General features: G+C 39.7%; 1 protein-coding gene across 1 annotated transcript in view; it reads right to left on the bottom strand.

Moving 5' to 3' along the window:
• Nucleotides 1-20,529, bottom strand: part of LOC126461592 (cell division cycle 5-like protein) — a 135,971-nt gene that overhangs the window by 52,973 nt on the left and 62,469 nt on the right. Inside the window, exons 5-7 of the mRNA XM_050096008.1 lie at nt 16,167-16,379; nt 15,951-16,085; nt 7,816-8,152 (exon numbers count right to left, since the gene is read on the bottom strand). Coding sequence (XP_049951965.1) covers nt 7,816-8,152; nt 15,951-16,085; nt 16,167-16,379 — 685 coding nt within the window. The remainder of the gene's footprint in view (nt 1-7,815; nt 8,153-15,950; nt 16,086-16,166; nt 16,380-20,529) is intronic.

The following is a 20,529-nucleotide window of genomic DNA, read 5'->3' as shown; positions in this document are numbered from 1 at the left end:
ATGTCAGGAGTGTCAACAAAATTGTGAATGCCAATCGAAGACAGACTGTCCAAGAGACTGCAGAAGAATGTAATGTTTCAGTTGGATCACATCATGAAATCCTAACACAGCATCTTGGAACGCACCTTGTTGCCCCCTAGTTTGTCCCACGACTCACAAGTCAAGACCAGAAAGGCCGTCACCTTGCAATATGTAAAGAGCTCGTACTGTCTCACTCACCATGCTCTCCAGACGTGGTCCCTGCAGACTTTTATTTATTTCCAAATTTGAAAATCCCTTTGAAAGGCCAAAGATTTGCAATGATAAATGGGATGGAAGAACATTCACAGACAGTGCTTCACACAATCCAGTAAGAGGCGTACCGAGACTGCTTCCACAAGCTGAGATGGCATTGGGAGTGGAGTATCAATTATGGAGATATTTTGAAGGAGACCATGCACAATAAGTAAGAGTTAAGCACACAAAAAATTTGTGGACAGAGTTCTGGAATTTTTTGAACACATCTCGTACATTATTGAGCCAAGGGCAGCCTTCACTGCTGTTACGCAATGATAAGCAGTAGAGAAGATGTATTGAATCATATCATAGTTAGATACAAAGTCGACAATCAAATCAGAGGAAATGCTGAACTATGAAAAGCAGACCAAGGTGACAAAGGACAATCTTACCACAGGGTTGGTACTGTAGGTTTGAAATTGTAGTGTGAGTCACTCGAGCTTGGCAAGCGATCGAGTCAGCGAGTGAACTCCAACAACATTGCTGTGATTTGTTGAACGTAATGACCTGCTAACCTGCTACTACTGCATGGTGGTAAGTGCCTATAGCAAGACATGGTCACGAACAGTGACGAGGCTGTAGCTACTCGTCCTTCTTAAAGCTCAAATTGATTAAGGCAAACATGACAACAGTCAGTCCTTTTATGAGCCGACTGGCACCACAGTCTGGCAGTCTTTTTAAAAAAAAAAAAAAAAGAAGAAGAAGAAGAAAGAAGAAAAGAAGAGCCTGCGAACTGCGTGAAGGCCAACGGGCCAACCCTGCATCCTGAGACATGGCAATTGATCACATCCTTTTTCAGGTATATGTTTCCTACATTGGCACAGACTCAACCATTGAAATGTGTGTTTTCACTGTATCATGCCCCATATGAAGAAGAATATGACTGCTGACAACATGAGCAGTTTCTAACAGCTGCTATCATTTGAGTACGTCCTCTCAAAATGACAGCAGCCAGAAACTTTCCAAATTTCAGTTCCTCAATACGTTAGTAATCATTATCATAAAGTTACTTTTCTCTTCAAAGTTTTGTTAATGGTTTGAATCACAACTGAATTTTTAGGTAACTTGAAATAAGTTGATAGGGAAATTATGCATACATCAGAAGGTTGTTCATTAGCAAAGGGTACTGAACCTGTCTCCTGACTGAGTGAAAATAAATCCCACTCACCTCTTACTTTGTTTGTGAATGCCCACAGGTGTGTCTCTACATCTAGTTGTGTTGTGGGAAGGCTCATACTACATGGTGTTACACCACATCCTTTTGAATTCCCCTACAATTCTATTGCTGTACAAAAATATGATTCAAGCTGGAAGTTTTCTTTTACATTAAACACACTAGAAACCACTTGCGCTATTAATTCCATAAGAGATCAGCTTGCATCATGCACCAAAAAAGTATAGAATGAGTAAGTTACTCAGAGTTAGAATATCTAGAAAAAGAGAAGACAATATTGTGAAAAGGATAGATTTCTGCTCAATCTATAGAGGAGATGTTAACTTGCACACAGGCAAAAGATAAAGACTGCAGAACAAGTAAGCTTTCGGTCAAAAGGCCTCCTCCTAAAGTAGACAACACACACACACACACACACACACACACACACACACACACACACACAAAACACATTCACGTAAATATAATGCAACACACACATAACCACTGTCTCTGGCCACCAAAAACAGACTGTGGGCAACTATGCATGACTGGAGAAGCAATCTGGGTGGTGGGGCTATGTTGGAGGCTGGGACAGTGAGAGGGAGGGATGGCAGTGTAGTGTGTGAGAAACAGTAAAGGGCAAGGGATGCTTGTGGGAGCATACAGGGCCATGGTGGGGAGAGGGCATGGCAGCTAGGTGCTCTCAGGAGGTTAGACAGATGGCAGAGGAGGGGGGGGGGGGGGGGAGGGGGGGTCATGGGGGTTAGTTGGGAGAGGGATAAGAGGGGGGGGGGGGGGAGTGGAAAAGTAAAGAAGTAAAATGACTGTGGGCATGTTGGTGGAATAGAAAGCTGTGTAGTGCTGGAGTGGGAAAGGGGATAACTGGGTGAAGGATAGTGACTAACAAACATTGAGACCAGCGGTATTATGAGAACATAGGGATATTTTGTAAGGAGAGTTCCTACTTGCACAACTCTGAAAAGTTGGTGTTAGTAGGAAGGACCCAGATTGTTCAGGATGTGAATCAGTCATTGAAGTGAAGAATGCCATGTTGGGTAGTGTGTTCAGCATCTGAGCAGTCAGGTGTTTCTTGGCCACAGCTTGTAGGTAGCCATTCGTGCGGGTACACAGCGTGTCGTTTGTCATGCCCATGTAGAATGCACTACAGTGGTTGCTGCTTAGTTTGTAGACCACGTGACTGCTTTCACAAGTATTCCTACCTTTGATGGTATAGGTGATGCTTGTGATCAGACTGGAGTAGGTGTTGGTGGGAGATGTATGGGACAGGTGTTGCATCTTGGTCTATTACAGCAGTACGAACCATGACTTATGGCGTTTTGGAGCAAGCTTTGTGTGGAGATGGGCAAGGATACTGTGTAGGCTCAGAGGGCCACAGATTACCACTGTGGAAGAGGTGGGAATGACAGTGTTTAGGACATTCCTCATTTCAGGGCACAATGAGAGGTAGCTGAAACCCTGGCGGCGAATGTGATTCAACTGCTCCAGTTCTGGTTGGTACTGGGTCATGAGGGGAATACTCCTCTGTGGCCAGACAGTAGGTCTTTGAGAGTTGGTGGGTGATGAGAGATAAGGCATGGGAGATTTGTTTCTGTATGGGGTTGGGAGGTCTTAGAAGACCTCAGTGAGACCCCTGGTATATTTCAGCAGGGACTGCTCATCACTACAGATGCAATGTACACAGGCGGCTAGGTTGTACGGAAGTGACTTCTTGGTATGGAAATGGTGGCAGAGCCATCTTTGAGGTGGAGGTCAACACCAAAGAAGGTGGCTTGTTGGGTTGAGGAGGACTAGGTGAAGTGAGTGAGTGAGAGAGAGAGAGAGAGAGAGAGAGAGAGAGAGAGAGAAGGTGTTGAGGTTCTAGAGGAGTATGGATAGGGTACCCTCACCCTTGATATGGATCATGAAGATGTCACTAATGAATCTGAACCAGGTGAGGTATTTGGGATTTTGGATGGTTAAGAAGGATTCCTTCAGGATGGCCCATGAGCAGGTTGGCATGGATGGTGCCAGATGTAACTGTATGTAAGGATATAGTTGGTCATGGTGACCAGGAAGGAGGTTGTAGGTTTGAAATCCATGGGTGTTGGGAAAGGTAGTGTTCAGCAGTGGCAAGGCCATGGGCATTGGGAACGTCGGTGTAATGGGAGGTTGCATCAACTGGTATGAGCAAGGCACCATGTGGTAAAGGAACGGGAACTGTTGAGAGTTGGTAGAGAAAATGTTTAGTGTCTTTTCATATAAGAGGGAATGTTGCTGGTAGTAAGCTGAAGGCTTTGGTCTACCAGAGCAGAGATTCTCTTGGGGGGAGGAGGGGGGAGGGGGGGGGCATGTTGAGAGATTTCGGGAATGATGGTGAGGCAAGGTACAAGGTTCAGAAATTCCGGTAAGTTAGCAGGTATGAAAAGGTGACAGTGGTGGTAAATCACAGTTGGATGGAGGAGTGAGATGAGTCTGGCAGGGTTCAACATTGGCTTTGGGTTGAGTCCGATTGGTAGGTTTGACGACGAAAAAGTGTTTCCACAATAGGAACCAGGAGAAGGAGAGAACATCTGTAGTTAAGTCCAGTATACTGAATTCTGAGTGGGGCAAATGGTATGGCCTTTGATGAGGACTAATACTTCTGTGGGACTAAGGCTTTTGGACTAAAATTTCATGATTGTTTTTTGGGTTTGTTCAGTTTCTGGATTCTCTATGGTGGTGGGAGGATACGGTGAATGTAGTACATTTGTGGGGTTGTGTTTGTAAGCTATGAGGGGATGTTTGGGAGGTTTGGAGGCTGCTGTAGAGGAGATAGAGAGTAGGTGCACAGATTGGAGAGTTTTTTTTTATATTGTGTTGTTCACATTGTTCTAGTTCCTGGAGAGCAAAAGTTTCAATGTGACAGACAGGATACAGGAATTTGAGATTGCAGTGCAGGAGCACTTTACAGACAGAGAGGAGACATTGTATGGATGTTTGGGGCTAATTTGTATGGTTTTACAGGATCCAGATCGCACAGGCTGTGAAGCAGTCATTTGGTGAGAGCTAAGGACTGGTGGAATCTAAATACCTGAAGCTTATTATGGAAGGAGGAGTTGCAGCCAGACATGAGTTATTTGGTGGTAAGGCCATTTGGAGGGATTGCACAAGCCAAGCAATAATGCAGGAACTGGAAAAGAGAAGCTAATGTAGATCTAAACTTAAAACAATAAATGAATAATGCTTTTTAAATGCCTGTGATGCATTGATTACAACAAAACGTCACTTCACTTTCACATGTCAAATCTAGAGAGAAACAGAAAAAACAAATTTCTTTAGGCTTCCTGTGACTTAAATATTTCCATGACTTATCAATAGTTGCAATATCTGGATAGTAAATAAAGGGTGAAAAATACAGAAAGAATGAAGAAAGAGAAACAGTACAATTTCTAATTCCCTAAATGAAGATAGCCTCGAAGAAAAGCTAAGAGGCAATGGGAATAAACCAACATAAAAGGCATCAAACAAGGCTCCACTCTCTCTCTCTCTCTCTCTCTCTCTCTCTCTCTCTCTCTCTCTCTCTCTCTCTCTCTCTCTTCCACACCACCAACCAGCTTATGTAGAGATAACAGAGTGGCACTGTCATCACTGGCACTCCTTGAAGACCGATAAGTGAACACTGTGATCAAACCAGAAGTGTTATGGATAATGTGATATACCAAAGTACAAGAAGAAGATTTGGTGAAAGCACAGTATTTAGTGCAGTTCTGAGGGGCAAACATCAGTTTGTCAGAGTCAGTGTGTCATGATGCCCCAAGTAGTTATTACACTGTTGAAATAACAACATGTTGCTGAACAGGTGGACATATAAAACGCTGGTATCTCCTGATTGAATCAGCTAACTAACTAAAGCATTTGCACAATTTTCTTCCCAAAGCTGACCAAGGCTAATAAAGCATTTCATTTTTCTTGGAGGAACTTCAAAAACAATGCAATAGAGCTCTGTAATGATTTCCTGAGAGCACTTTGCTGGGGTGTATTGGCAGACAATATTTCTAAATTAGTGAATTGTGGCATCACAAAGGTGGACAACACTGATTCAGTAAAGTTAAAAAGGAATCTTTAGTCCTACGTTGTCCTGATGTTGGTGCTGTAGTCAGTAGCCAAAAGACAGGTTTGATGCAGCTACCTATGCTGGTAATCTTGTGCAATTCCTTTGCTATTGTCAAAACTACTGAATGTTACATGTAGTTGAACCTGCTTACTTTAGTCAAGCCTTCGCCTTCCTCCATAATTTTTACCCCTTTACACTTCCTTCCATTACCATGTGAACTACTATTCATTGCCTCTAGATGTGTCTTACCAACCTATCATTTAATTTAATCAAGGTGTGCTATAAAGTTCTCTTGTCCCCAATTCTATCCGGTACCTCTTTGACAGGTACTCAATCTTCCACATCACAACATTTCAAAAACTTCTGCTCTCATATTGTCTGTACTGTACCATTCATTGTCCACATTTCATTATAATATACTCCCACACTCCACAAGGTAACTTTCAGCAAATGTTTCTTAACATTTACAGTGGTATTCAATGAAACATACTTTTCTCTTTCAGACAATCTTCTCTTGCTATTGCCAGTTTGAATTTTATATCCTCTCTATTTCGGCCATTGTCAGCAATTTTGCTGTCCAAACTGCAAACTTACCAATGAGTGTAGGTGTTGTTCACAACACCTACACTCATTGGTAAGTTTGCAGCAAATAGACCTTTGTAAATAGTGAGATCAAGTAGTGCACCACAGGCCTGTGATTCTGCATCATGTCCATCCCTAAGGCATATATGTCACATTTTGAGCAGTATAATGTGGAGTGCCACATGGGACTAAGAGCCATCTGAAGGACCCTTCATGTTCGGCAGTACCTTGACTGCATCCTCCAGTTCTTCACTGACATGTCAGTCAATATTTCATACTTCAGGATGACAATGGGCACTACATATGGCTTCCTAACCACCTTGTCTACACTGCACGTAGAACATGCGTGGAATGGTTGGCAATGGCTGCAGAGGTGAACTGAATTGTGAATTCCTGAGACATTCTGAGAGTAAAAGTGCACAAGTGGAGGAACCTGCCTCACCTCCGCTACTGACTTTGATACAGCTGCTGCCACTCCACAACTTTGATAGCATGTCATAAAGACTCAAATAATGTTGCATCATATTAGATGGCAGAACATTATATTGAGTCAAAGGGCAATACAATATACTGTGCAGTTCAATGTAATAACATTTCAAGCAGTGCAAAAGAGATCAGTCAAGATTATTTTCATTAGTATTTTATTCATGATAAATTTTGTTGAATTCTGTGTCTATTTTTCATTTAATGATTGTTGACAGAGAGTGCAATCAGCCTTAAACACTTTTTAAAGCTTTGATTTCGTTGCGATTACAAGTTTTCAGTTCCTAAGTGCATCTCCATAAAATAAGGTTAAGGCAACCAGTCACCTATAGCAGACTGATGTGTGGCGCACAGAGAAACACAACAAGAAACAGCATTTATAGAATTTCTAGAATACAGTATCAACTGTATAAAGTGGATTGCATGCTTTCACTGACGTACCCTAGATGCCATAATTGCAATCAAAACAGTGAAAAATTGGCTTCTTTATAACCAGTAACAAATGTAAAGAATTCAAGGTGTTCTATGTGAATAACAATAGCTCTTTATTTTATACCTGGTAATGTGGTAATGAAATCAGCAACTGACTCAGAGAATCTCAATGATTAAATCAGATTCAAGGGGAACAGGAGCTATTATGACTCTCACAAAACATTAACTGATGCTGTGGATATCTAGTGAAACCTCAATTTGTAAAAAATGCTCTCCATCACAGGTACATAAAAGTACCAAAACTTCAAAACTTGGTAACATATTAAAATATTGTGCTGAGTGTAAATGCAAACCTGGACACTCGCTTGTAACAGTGAGTAAGAGGATTGCCTGTGTCAGGAACACACAGTTTTAATATATAAGTGAGTTTCACAACAATATAACTATTCTGCAGGATATGAGATTCATTCTAAAAACACAGCTTTAACTGCTTAAGAATGATCTGGCACCACTGAACTTCTTTCAAGGATTTTTTTTTTAAATTCACAAATACAAAAAGACACCAACAGGACCTATGAACCCCAACAAGACAATTATCTCTCAAAGACATTCAAATAAAAAATGACTCTGTTATCCACTGAGATATCATAAATTTTTAGGAGCTGCACAAATACTAAATTACAAATAGGTGAGACTAAATAAGTTATGACAAATAATGCTTAAGATAGTCTGCTTCATTGTAAATCAAAATAATGCTACCTCTCAAACAAGTAACAGACATTTATTTCCTTACCATCACTACGCTGGCTACGAAATGGAGTGGCTAGAACAGTGTTAGGTGTCTGAACAACTTCCCTCTGGGGAGTGATACCACTGAAGTCAGAACTGTGGAGTGGGGTGTTGAGGCCACCCTTCAGCGGTGTATCGACATGTGTGAGAGCCATCATATTCTGTGCCTCCTGCAGGACTCTGTCTGTGGCAGGTGCCGGTGTGCGCGGAGTCCGAGCTGCACCTGCAGGTGTCAGTGAGTAGTCGGCCAGCAGGGCATCGGATGGCTGCTGCCCACTTTCTGTCGCCACTTCACGTGCCGTCTCACTTGCTCGGCCTAATTTCACAACTTGCTGCAGCTCCTACAGAAAAGAACACAATATGCAGTTCATTACTAAAACTGGAAAGTGTTATCTGGAAAACAAAGTAAATTCTGAACAAATATTTCCAATATGGTCAAGAATCATCATTTATTTTACACTGCTTCAAACACAAATCATTAGAAATTCATTTTGATTACCTCATTAATTATGTGAGCAAATAATGGCATAGAAGGAAAGACAGCTGCAAAGAAAACAAAACACTGGCAATGATGCAACACTTATACACTGAAGAGCCAAGAAATTGGTACACCCACATAATATCGTATAGGGCCCCTGCGAGCACATGGAAGTGCCGCAACACTATGTGGCATGGACTCAACTAATACCTGAAGTAGTGCTGGAGGGAAATGTCGTCATGAATCCTGCAGGATTGTCCATAAATCCAAAAGAGTACGAGGGGGGGGGGGGGGGGGAGGAGGAGATATCTCTTCTGAACGCATGTTGCAAGGCATCCCAGATATGCTCAATAATGTTCATGTCTGTGGAGTTTGGTGGCCAGTGGAAATGTTTAAACTCCAGAGAGTGTTATTGGTGCCACTCTGTAGCAATTTTGAATGTGTCAGGTGTCGCATTGTCCTGCTGCAATTGTCCAAGTCTCTTGGAATGCACAATGGACATAAATGGATGCAGGCGATCAGACAGGATGCTTACTTACGTGTCACCTGTCAGAATCATATCTAGACAGACCAGGAGTCCCTTATCACTCCACACCATTACAGAGTCTCCACCAGCTTGAACAGTCCCCTGACGATATGCAGCGTCCATGGATCATGAGGTTGTCTCCATACCCGTACACATCCATCCGCTCGACACAATTTAAAACAAGACTCATCTGACAGGCAACATGTTTCCAGTCATCAACAGTCCAATGTCGGTGTTAACGGGCCCAAGGGAGGTGTAACGCTTTTTGTTGTGGAGTCATCGAGGATACATGAGTGCGCTTTTGGCTCTGAAAGCCCATATTGATGGTCAGTTATCCAAAATGACAGTCACAATCGCATTATTTATTTTGCCGCTAACCGGTTTCAACCTGCGATGGGGTCATCTTCAGGGCAATTTACACCATTTGGTCACTCGCTCGAGTCGTCACCCTGCCTGTGCACAGTTGGTAACTGTGTATAGTTACCAACCGTGCACAGGCAGGATGACGACTCCAGCGAGTGACCAAATGATGTAAATTGCCCTGAAGATCACCCCATCGCAGGTTGAAACTGGTTGGCGGCAAAATAAATAATGCGTACACGCTGACACTTGTTGATGGCCCTGCATAGAAATTTGAAGGCAATTTGCAGAAGGGTTGCTCTTCTGTCATGTTGAATGATTCTCTTCAGACGTTGTTGGTCCCGATAATACAGGATCTTTTTCCAGCCACAGCTATGTCGGAGATTTGATGTTTTACCAGGTTCCTGATATTCTCAGTACACTAATGAAATGGTCGTATGGGAAAATCCCCACTTCACCGTTACTTCTGAAATGCACCAACTATAATACCACATTCAAACTCAAATAAATCTTGATAACTTGCCACTGTAGCAGCAGTAACCAATCTTACAACTGTGCCAGACACTTGTCTTATATAGGCATTGCTGACCGCTGTGCCATATTCTGCCTGTTTACATATCTCTGTTTTTGAATATGCATGCCTATACCACTTTCTTTGGTGCTTCAGTGTATAACTTGCCTTTTCAACTGTCAATGTTAGTATGAATGGATTAATCTAGGTCCTTCAATTCCATTGCTTGTGGGGTCCCCAGCAATTCAAAATGAATATAATGATTCCAAATGCCTATGGTGGTACACTGTTAACAATTACAGAGAATGTAAAAGACAGTTCAATTTTTACTCCCCTTCATCACGCATACAACATGTAAGAGTAACCCATTTCATGTCATACATTCTGAAGTGCGAGGCGACTGCATTAAAAATGCATATTTTGAATTCTGGAAGTGAGGGTTTTCAGTCTGGCGGTAGTGTCGGTAAGAGTCTGTCAGATAATAGCCCTTGTTTTGTTATTTACGCCAGTTTTTTTAATTATATATCTAAAAACAAAGATGATGTGACTTACCAAATGAAAGTGCTGGCAGGTCGACAGACACACAAACAAACACAAACATACACACAAAATTCAAGCTTTCGCAACAAACTGTTGCCTCATCAGGAAAGAAGGAAGGAGAGGGAAAGACGAAAGGATGTGGGTTTTAAGGGAGAGGGTAAGGAGTCATTCCAATCCCGGGAGCCGAAAGACTTACCTTAGGGGGAAAAAAGGACGGGTATACACTCGCGCACACACACACATATCCATCCACACATATACAGACACAAGCAGACATATTTAAAGACAAAGAGTTTGGGCAAAGATGTCAGTCGAGGCCTATTTTTTAATTATTTTGAGAAGAGTTATGTGGTCAACTGAACCATAAGTATTTTTGAAACCTGCAAAGGTCAAAGCTTTTTTTTTACTTCTGTTTTATGTAGGAATACACTTAAGATTTGTGATTTGTTCAGCACTTGAATGTCCTTCCCTGAACCCTTCTTGGTACCCATCCAGCTATGAGTCTAACTGTTTTTCTGCCTAATCCTGCAGGTTTTTCAAAAGAACTGTGTGAGTTATTAAGAGAAGAACAGGGTCATGAGAGTCATTCATGTCCATTGCCACATTTCTTATGAAGTGTAAAGATCAGTGTGGAGGACTAACCACATGGAAATTCGTTTCACAGATGTTATGGGTTTTCTAAGTTAGGTTATCAGTCACCTTGTTACCTGCATTCACATGTTGCCAATTACTTAACCTTCCTCCTGTGCCTTGTTGATCTTTAGTTTACATGTGATCTATGTTTCTCTCTTGTGCCAGTATGTAAATTAAGATGGGAAAGTGAAGTTTGTTTGAAATTGAAGCTGTGTTTTGGACTCTTACAACTGAGGAGGAATTCAATACAGGACATATAACATGCATTTCTTACTGTAAGCATCACAAAGACTGGGGTGAAGTATAGAGTGGGAGGAATGTGCTCACTGAGCTTTCATTTTAAAGTCTTACTGGAGCCTAGGATAAACCTTTCCCAGTCTTTCCTTCTCATCCCATCCAATAAGTCTCCCCTGACCCGGGATTCTGGGCAACTTTCCTCAATCACACCATTCCTTTTCCCTCGTGTCTTTTCCTCCCCTTCAACCCTTCTGCCAGAAGAAACATCCAATGGCTCCGAAAGATTGCAAATTTCAATACCTTTATATGTGTGTTCTTCCACCAGTGTTTGACGAGTTCATTTTCTATACATCCAATTACATTCTATTTTCAATCTGTTCTAGGCAATCTTGGTCAAAAGCACATTTCACCCAGTGAGTTATATCTGTTGTTTTTTTAATGCTTTCTGCAGTTGTTTCCATTTATCTGGAACTTGTAGCTCCAGGGTCTAGATGAATTTTCTAGTAAATCTGACCTTATCTGAATCAAACCAGTTATTTTTTTCTACTAGGCCCTCACAGTCTTCCTTAGAAGCAGTTTACCTTTCATCTTTCTGATATGGTGATCTAAGTTGAGATTGGCACTTCCCAGAACTTTGAAGTATTCTGTCTCATGTTGATCTCTTTTTCTATGGAAGGAATGTTGATCTCTTTTGCTATGGAAGGAAGCTCAGGTTACGGCTGGTTGAGGAAGGAAACTGGTAATGTCCTTTCAAAGGAACCATCTCAGCAGTCACCTTAAGCAATTTACAGCAACATAGAATACCAGAATCCGGATGGACAAACAGTGATTTGAAGAACCACTCTTCTCAGTCTAGTGTCTTACTGCACACCATGTTGTTTGGTTTCTTTATACTTCATTCTTAATATTTGTTTCTTTCTTTCAATTTGCTGATTATATTCTATTTCAGTTTTATTATAACTGATTCGCAGGTCTACTTTCCAAGTTGTTCTATCAACTTCTTCTAGTTGCTGTTGAAGTTTATCCTCAGTTACGATGAACAACACAATGTCAACAATAAAATCAACTTACAGAACAAAAATCCACGTCAGCTGCTAGTAATTTTCTAAATTTATTCCATGCTGGTTTCAAATCTTAAGGCTTCACATCTTCAGGTGCCACCAAATAATTATGAAATAATAAATGTGTGGCAGTCAGGCCAGTCATTGAGGATGACATCTATGACACGCAAACAGATGGGAGTGTAGTACCAGCAACTACAGCACCCACCTAGACAGCAGGACATGGAAATGACTCAAAATCGAGGTGGTTCAAATATTTTCCTTGAACATGAATTCCTTTCTTGCTTTTGCAGCTTGAGTTCTTATATCTTCCTCTGGGGCTACAGAGGTTAGTTTTGGTAATATGGAATTTCTGTGCCTGACAGGCCTTCAGGTTCTGAATTTCACACACTCAAAGTATAATGGGAGCTGTAGCAGTAATGTATATTTTCTTCAATATACTAAAAGACATTAAAATAATGAAAGTATTGTGTTGTTTCAGTTTTGGGAGATTCTCCTTTCATCACAGACATCAAGTTAACTAATTTTCAAAGTTACCCCTGTATCATTTTTTCCTTTAGCTTTAATCATTTCGATCAGAATATCATTACCTCCACGTGTTTTTCCTTTCTCCATTCCTAACACATTTCACTTGGCATTATTTCAAGAGAATTATTTTTTTCCTCATTAAATAAAATCTGTTTTTGAGTCATCCCTTGACCTACTCAAATATTTAAAGATGTCTTCAAATTCTTGTCCCTTTTATGTGAAGTTAACATCTGTGCCATCTTCTTAACAACTGATACGTATCATCTTCTCAACATAACAATATCATGTAAAGGAAAGTTTCTGCTCACCACACACACACACACACACACACACACACACACACACACACAGTGTGATTTCAGTTGGCTGAGACTGCAGTCGTGCGTGCGTGTGTGTGTGTGTGTGTGTGTGTGTGTGTGTGTGTGTCTACCCATCTATTGTTGATAAAGGCCTTAATGGCCGAAAGCTTTATTTGTGAGAGTCTCTTTGTTGTGCCTATCTGCGACTCGGCATCTCCACCATATGGTGGCTAGCAACTTTCCTCTTCATAATCCTGTTACATTCCATCCTGGATTTTCCACTCTTTGATCTTCTCAAAGTAAGTATCTTTTGTTTTTCTGTTACTCTTACTGCGTTTAATTATATCTCTAATCCTGTCTCTCTGATAGCATTTCTGAACAGCTCTGTTTAATTCAGTATATTCTATAATATTGCTATTATCTCCTTCCTAAGCTCTTACTTCTCTTTGTTCCTATTATTACTGGTTTGAAACTTTCACTTTCTCTTCAATAGCTGTCTTGCTCCTTTCACATTCTTAAAAATTTTTCCATGTTAACAGAATCTTCCGTCAGTTCTTGGTAGAACAGCATTACAATAAATGAAAAACACCAGTCTGCTTTTGTTCTGCAATATTACTTTTATTGTTAACCGGTTTTCGGCTTACAAGGGCATCTTCAGACACTTACTGAGTATTATCACCAAAGAAGTTACAATGTTTTGCAAACATTGAAATTTCTTTGGTGATAATACAACATTGCAAACATTGTAATTTCTTTGGTGATAATACTCAGTAAATGTCTGAAGATGGCCTTATAAACTGAAAACTGGTTAAAAATAAAAGTAATATTGTAGAACAAAAGCAAACTGGTGCTATTCATTTATTAAAAAATTTTCCCTCTTCATAACTGCAGTATCTTTTGCAGCATTCCAAGCACCTTTGTTAAATAATTACCCCTTTCATCTACGTTGGCACAATCTTCATTCTCTAAGTTGCTGAACTTCTTGTTTAATTTTATCTAATACACCTCCCTATTCCTAAATAAATTCTCATAATCTACATTTGGGCTGAGTTATTTTGTCTTTGTGTTTATTTTTGTTTTGGAATTTGCTAGTCAATGAGCACATGAATTTCTAACATGATCTAAATTCCTGAACAATTTCCTGTGCATTTCTTAAATGTCCTTCACTGATGTGTTGTGTATATTATTTTGTAAACATTGAATATAATAGAGGGAAACATTTCACGTGGGAAAAATATATCTAAAAACACAGATGATGTGACTTACTGAACGAAAGTGCTGGCAGGTCGATAGACACACAAACAAACACAAACATACATACGAAATTCAAGCTTTCGCAACAAACTGTTGCCTCATCAGGAAAGAGGGAAGGAAAGGGAAAGACGAAAGCATGTGGGTTTTAAGGGAGAGGGTAAGGAGTCATTCCAATCCCGGGAGCGGAAAGACTTACCTTAGGGGGAAAAAAGGACAGGTATACACTCGCACACACACACATATCCATCCGCACATTTGTTGCGAAAGCTTGAATTTCGTGTGTATGTTTGTGTTTGTTTGTGTGTCTATCGACCTGCCGGCACTTTCATTCGGTAAGTCACATCATCTGTTTTTTTAGATTTATTTTGTAAACAGTTTTTTCGCATTTACTCACTTCACCACTTCTTTGGTTTTGTTAGAGTATACCAGTAAATGAATGGAGAAACATTACAAGACATACTAATAGCTTTCACTTTGCTACTGACACCGCTTCTCACTTGAGACCAGCAGTAGCAAAGTAGAAATTTATTTGCACCCTACAACAATAAAGGCGTTTAATGAGGCAGTAGATCAATTTCAACTTGACTCTGTGCAGAAACAGATAAACTCTTGAACACTGTTTCAGCCATTTAAAATAGTGGTCCTTTTCTTCATTGTTTCCTATAGCTATTATCTGACTATTATAGTATATGTGGTTATTTGTATGTTCGTGCAGGCATAGACTTCTTGCACCACTTTGTCTCACCTTAATGTTGTGCAGCATTAGAAAGTAGTTTACATCCAGCACTTAAACAGAGATAATTTAAAAGTATTTTATCCACAACAGATGCAGCTTAACTCCACAACTGTTCCTTTCTAGGGTGTGACTGGAAGCAGTTATTATTCTATACACTACTGAGATAATTTGTATCATGAATACCATATTTGCTGTTGGTAACCCTGTTAAACAGCAAAATTACATTACATGACACTTCAATTCAACAAATCAGCCTAAAAATAGTCAATCAATGGAAAGTCATTGTTGTTAAAAATTAATTATTTTTAAATAGATTTTTAATGAACCACTGCCTCAAAGCACCACATTTTGCAATTGATTTACATATTGCACAAACTCACACCAACAAAATTCTGCAAGAGAATCACTAACACTGTGTGTATTATTCAAAAGTCATACAAGTTGCAGTCAACAATTATATCGCACACTATGTTCACAGTTACAGCACACAATGAGAAGACTGTCTTGCTTTTTAATTTGATGTATGACACTTTTATATTTTTCACATTGCATGTTTCAGTTTTCTTACATGGAAAACCAAATAGGAAAATGATTAAACTGCCATGAAATTAATCTCATTCTGCCATGATGGTGGTGGTTAGTGTTTAACGTCCCGTCGAAAACGAGGTCATTAGAGACGGAGCGCAAGCTCGGGTTAGGGAAGGATTGGGAAGGAAATCGGCCATGCCCTTTCAAAGGAACCATCCCGGCATTTGCCTGAAACGATTTAGGGAAATCACGGAAAACCTAAATCAGGATGGCTGGAGACGGGATTGAACCGTCGTCCTCCCGAATGCGAGTCCAGTTTGCTCATTCTGCCATGAAATTAGTATAAAACTGACAACAAGTAGCCAATTAAAACCGCCTCTAATTTAGCAAAAGACCCAAAAATATCTTCATTGGAGGGATCATTCAATCAAAATCAAAACACACATACCTGGTCAGATATCTGGGGCTCTGGCAAGACAAGCTTGCTTCTCTTCTTTGCTGGCTCCTGATTTTGTAGCATAGCAACTGGTATGTCATTTTCTTTACGCTGTTTTAACTTCTGCTTGTCCTTTCGCCTTTCTCTCTGAAAATGCATAAAGAAATAAGTAAAGTCATATCATCCACAAAAAAGTGAAACCAGATATTTAATGTGATAAATCTTTACCTCTTCCTTTTCTGTTCGTAGTTCCCCGTCCAAGTGCTGCTGTCGTAATCGTGAAAAGTCTGGAGCTGCTGGATCTATTTCTTCTTTACTTGTGTCATAAAAGCCCGGAGCTGGGCGCTTTTCAAAAGGTATTTCTGCATTGTAATCAACACCGCGCTTTTTCTTCTTCCTTGCAGCCAGTTCAATGCCTGCTGCTCTCAGTTCCCTCCTTTTCTGCACACAAATAACATACCATGAAAACTCAACACAAGATAACGTCAAAATTACTAAAAGGTAAAACAAAATAAAATATGGAAGTACCAACAAATATTATACTGATTATTTGCTGCTTGGTAAATAAAGTTTCACTGTTTTCATTCAATGAAGCACATATTCCCCTTCATTTCTTTGTTGCTTGTGATACTTGTTTGCTTATAATACAACACTGGTTTCAGTTGTCAGTAGCAGTTTTCCACACTCCCAATATAGCTTTCAATTTTTTAGCAGGTCAGAGCATTTTGGCAAATTATTCTCTCTCTTTTCACTGTCTTGTCATATTTATATTCGTAGTACAAGGGTGTGCCGAAAAGTAATGCCTCCAAACTTTTTATGTGAAAACTCAAAACTTTTAAAATAAAAGAAACTTTATTAGCATTCTTCATCTTCATGTCAACATATTTAATTCTTAACAGTCACCCAAGTGACGAACGTATTTCCTCCAACAACAGACCAGTTTGTTGATACCACACAATGGAATGTTTGGCTTTGTTGACAGAGACATAACCTCACCTCTGCTTGCATCGCTTCATGAGGTTGTTCTTGAAGTTTGGGAAACAACAGATGAAAATCAGATGGGGCCAAGTTGGGGCAGTATGGAGGATGCTCAATGACAGTGAACCCAAGACATCGAACTGTTGCAGATGCCGCAGTGCTCGTGTGTGGTCTGCCATTGTCACATTGAAGGATAGGGTGCTCCATGTGTGGACAAAATCTTTGAATCGTTCTTTCAGTTTTCTGAAAGTGTCACAGTACCTTGCGGAGTTGATAGTGCTACCAAACCTTGAACATCCAAGAATACTGTGTGCATGAATTTGCTTACTGGTGGCATGCTGGTGATCTTTGTGGCGGAATTCCATTCATGCTCTGTTGTTTTCAAGGTCAAAATGGTTAATCCAGCTTTCATCATCTGTCACATGTTGCTAAGGGAACCACCACCCTCACACTAACAATACAAAAGAATTTGTTGACAGATGTCCAAGTCTCCTCCGTTTCATGTCAGGAGTGAGCATTTAAGACACCCACCATGCATACCATTTTCTGAACCGCAGTTCTGCAATGATGGCTTGCACATGCTCTCACGATATGTCACATTTACCAGTGTGTGTGTGTTATCCAAAGATTTTCTGTGATGATTTGATCAAAAAGAGTCTGATAAGTCTCGTCGGCTAACGTAGGTGATCTTCCTCTCTGTCACATACACTGAGATTAGCACCACTGTTTTCGTCATAATGAGCATGTACAACCCAATGACACACATTTCTGTTGTCATCACTGTCTACAGTTTTCATTGTTATATTGATTTCAATTGGAGGCAATCGATTTACAATTTGTTGTTTCTCATGCAGTGACATAGTTATGTTACACACTGCCATGTTAGATACTACAATTCGGAGCCCTCTAGCAGCAGAGGGTTGCAACTTGTGTCAGCAGGAAAGTTGCCCGAGTTATGCATTGCAAGTGATATCTCAACCGATACAAAGAGCAGAATAAAAAAATCTAGAGATGTTACTTTTCAGCACACCCTCATAGATAAAGGAAAAAATGCACGAAATAAAAAATTTAGAATGACCTACCCAAAACTATACAAATGTAACACTTTTTTCTTTGGTGACAAGCTTTCCTGCTGTGAGTGAGACAACATTTTACCCAAGAACTCCAGTTTCTTTATCATTAAGCAATGTTTCAAACAGAAAACTAGTTTTCAACAACCTGAGATGTGACTGTGTTTGCACATAATTTTCTTGCCTAGACCATAAGCTTATATAATGTGTTCGTCAGGTACTTACCATATCTTTTAAGTTATAGATGTTATAAGAAACTTTGTGCACAAAATTTTAGTGTTATCGCTCGTGTGGCCAAATCTTCAATTGGGTAAAAAAAAGGGGATTTCGTGAAAAACAAAATTATTTTTTGTAGTTTATTTGTCTTTATTATATTTTAATGAAGAATGTGTAAGTTTTAATATGCTTTTGTTTGATTTTACACATTAAAAAAGTCAATGCTGTTATAATAATAGTTGAAAAAAGTCATGAATTCACTTTCTATCAAATTCAGGGTACACTTATTTTGTACATCAGTCCATTTTAACGCCATCTGTGAAAAATACCTTTCTATGAAGTATTGGATCTAGCGATACTGAAGAAAATGGTAAGATGTGAAAAATGTTACAGGTTTCATTCTTGGAAAAGCCTTCCATGATTTTCTTCCATTTCCTAATCACACCTTTATTTTTGTCATCAACAGACCAGGCCATGTCCAAGCTTCTTTCGATTATTTGAAATTCTTCATATAAGGAGTTCACATTTAGAGGACTAATCTTTAAAAAGTTCTGCAGCTCTTTGAAAATGGTCATATCTTACTTGTGATTTTAAGTTTGAAAACATCTTGGAAAGGATGTTGTCTTCTCAAAAATCATATCTTGGTAACAAATATCCTACAAAATTGGTGTAGAACAGCAGAACATCATTCTGAAGACATTGTTTTGCTTTAGTGCTTAATTCGTCCAATATTTCTCTTCTTTTACTTCCAAAAAAGCTGTCTTTTCTTCTTTGCTCAATCTTTTGGCAAATCCTGTGCTTTCAGCATGAATCTCAACAACTGACAGAGAATCTGATTCAATCTTCTTCATTGCTGTATCTACTGAACAGATTACATTATGCACAAGTGACAAATATGCCAAAGTTTCTTCTCTCTTCTTCTTCTTCTTCTTCTTCTTCTTCTTCTTCTTCTTCACAAGTCATTATCTTATCTAATAGACGAGGACATTCACTGCGGAATTCCAGAAAATGAGATTTGAGTGCAGGCCATACTAATACTCTTTTGACAGCAGAGCCAAGAGATAAAAATTTCATGGAAACATCTTTTATTATTTCTTCCCATTGCATCACATTCACTTCAAATTAAAGTTGCAAGTCCACTCTTCGTTTAACAGCTCTACTGAAGTGACTGTTTATTTTCAGTATCAAACTTTCTACATCCGCATCCAGTTTATTAGTACTGTATTTTGCAGCATCACTTTCAGCTAAAAAAAGCGTATAAATGGAATGGTTTCCGCCGAAGTTTACATTAGTGTCGTAAGTAGCGAATGCTGGAACTTTATTTAAATACAATCCATTCTTCTCCAATACGTCTATTAATAACTTCAAAACTTGATATGCACATCCATTGCTACATTCCACAAATCCCAGCAGATGGTTTACAAACCCAGTATCATACTCAAACAATCATAAGCAAATTGGTAACTTTTTTATTTATTTTTTTTAATTACTTGCATCAGTCACTACAGAAAAGTATAGATTTTTTCCTTGGATGATGTGTAAAATATTTTTAGCAGATTTTTTAACCAATACTTCGCATACAGTGGCTTCCACTTTTGTTTTTCTTCAGCTAACACTTTGAGCAATTTTTTAATAAATGCAGATATGTGGTATAGAATGTGTAAACAATCCCTACTATTGTAACTAAGAGAATGCTTTGTCATGTGATAAACAGATGCGAGTTCTCCAGCATTAATCTTATATGTCTCTGAGCCAGATGGTTCAGGCTTCAAGAAATATTTGGAGAAGGTACTCGATGTACCCTGCCGCCGTTGGATAAGCAGCTGCAGCAGCAAGTCGTATACTCCTAGCTCACTCATTTGTTACATAGTTTAATTCTTAATTTCTTTGCGTGTTTTTGGTACTTGCATTGTTTAATTCATAAATTTCTGGCGTATTATAGTATTTGAGTTGTAGCATCGCGTTTTAGTACCTGAATAGTGTAAATTCGCGTAGTCTCCTTCCGCCGCCGAGCAGTGTCAGCAGTGCGCAAGTAGCAGCATTACTGCATTTACTAGGCAATCTTGTATTTTAATAACCGTTTAAATTTTGTCGATTTGTTTGCGCTCTCTGTAGATTAGTTCAGACGTTCTTTGCAAAACAGTTTTTAGCATGGATAGGGACTGCAACTGCTGTGTTCGGATGCAGGCTGAGTTGGCATCCCTTCGCTCCCAGCTTCAGGCAGTGTTGGCTTCGGTCACACAGCTTGAGGCTGTTGCCAATGGGCATCACTGTGGGGGTCTGGATGGGGGTTTGTCGGGGACGGCCAGCTCGTCCCACGCATCCCC

Source organism: Schistocerca serialis, chromosome 1 (genome assembly GCF_023864345.2).
Source record: "Schistocerca serialis cubense isolate TAMUIC-IGC-003099 chromosome 1, iqSchSeri2.2, whole genome shotgun sequence".
Taxonomy (NCBI): Eukaryota; Metazoa; Arthropoda; class Insecta; order Orthoptera; family Acrididae; genus Schistocerca; species Schistocerca serialis.
The sequence above is the reverse complement of the archived record's forward strand: the minus strand, read 5'-3'. Positions and strand labels throughout refer to the sequence as shown.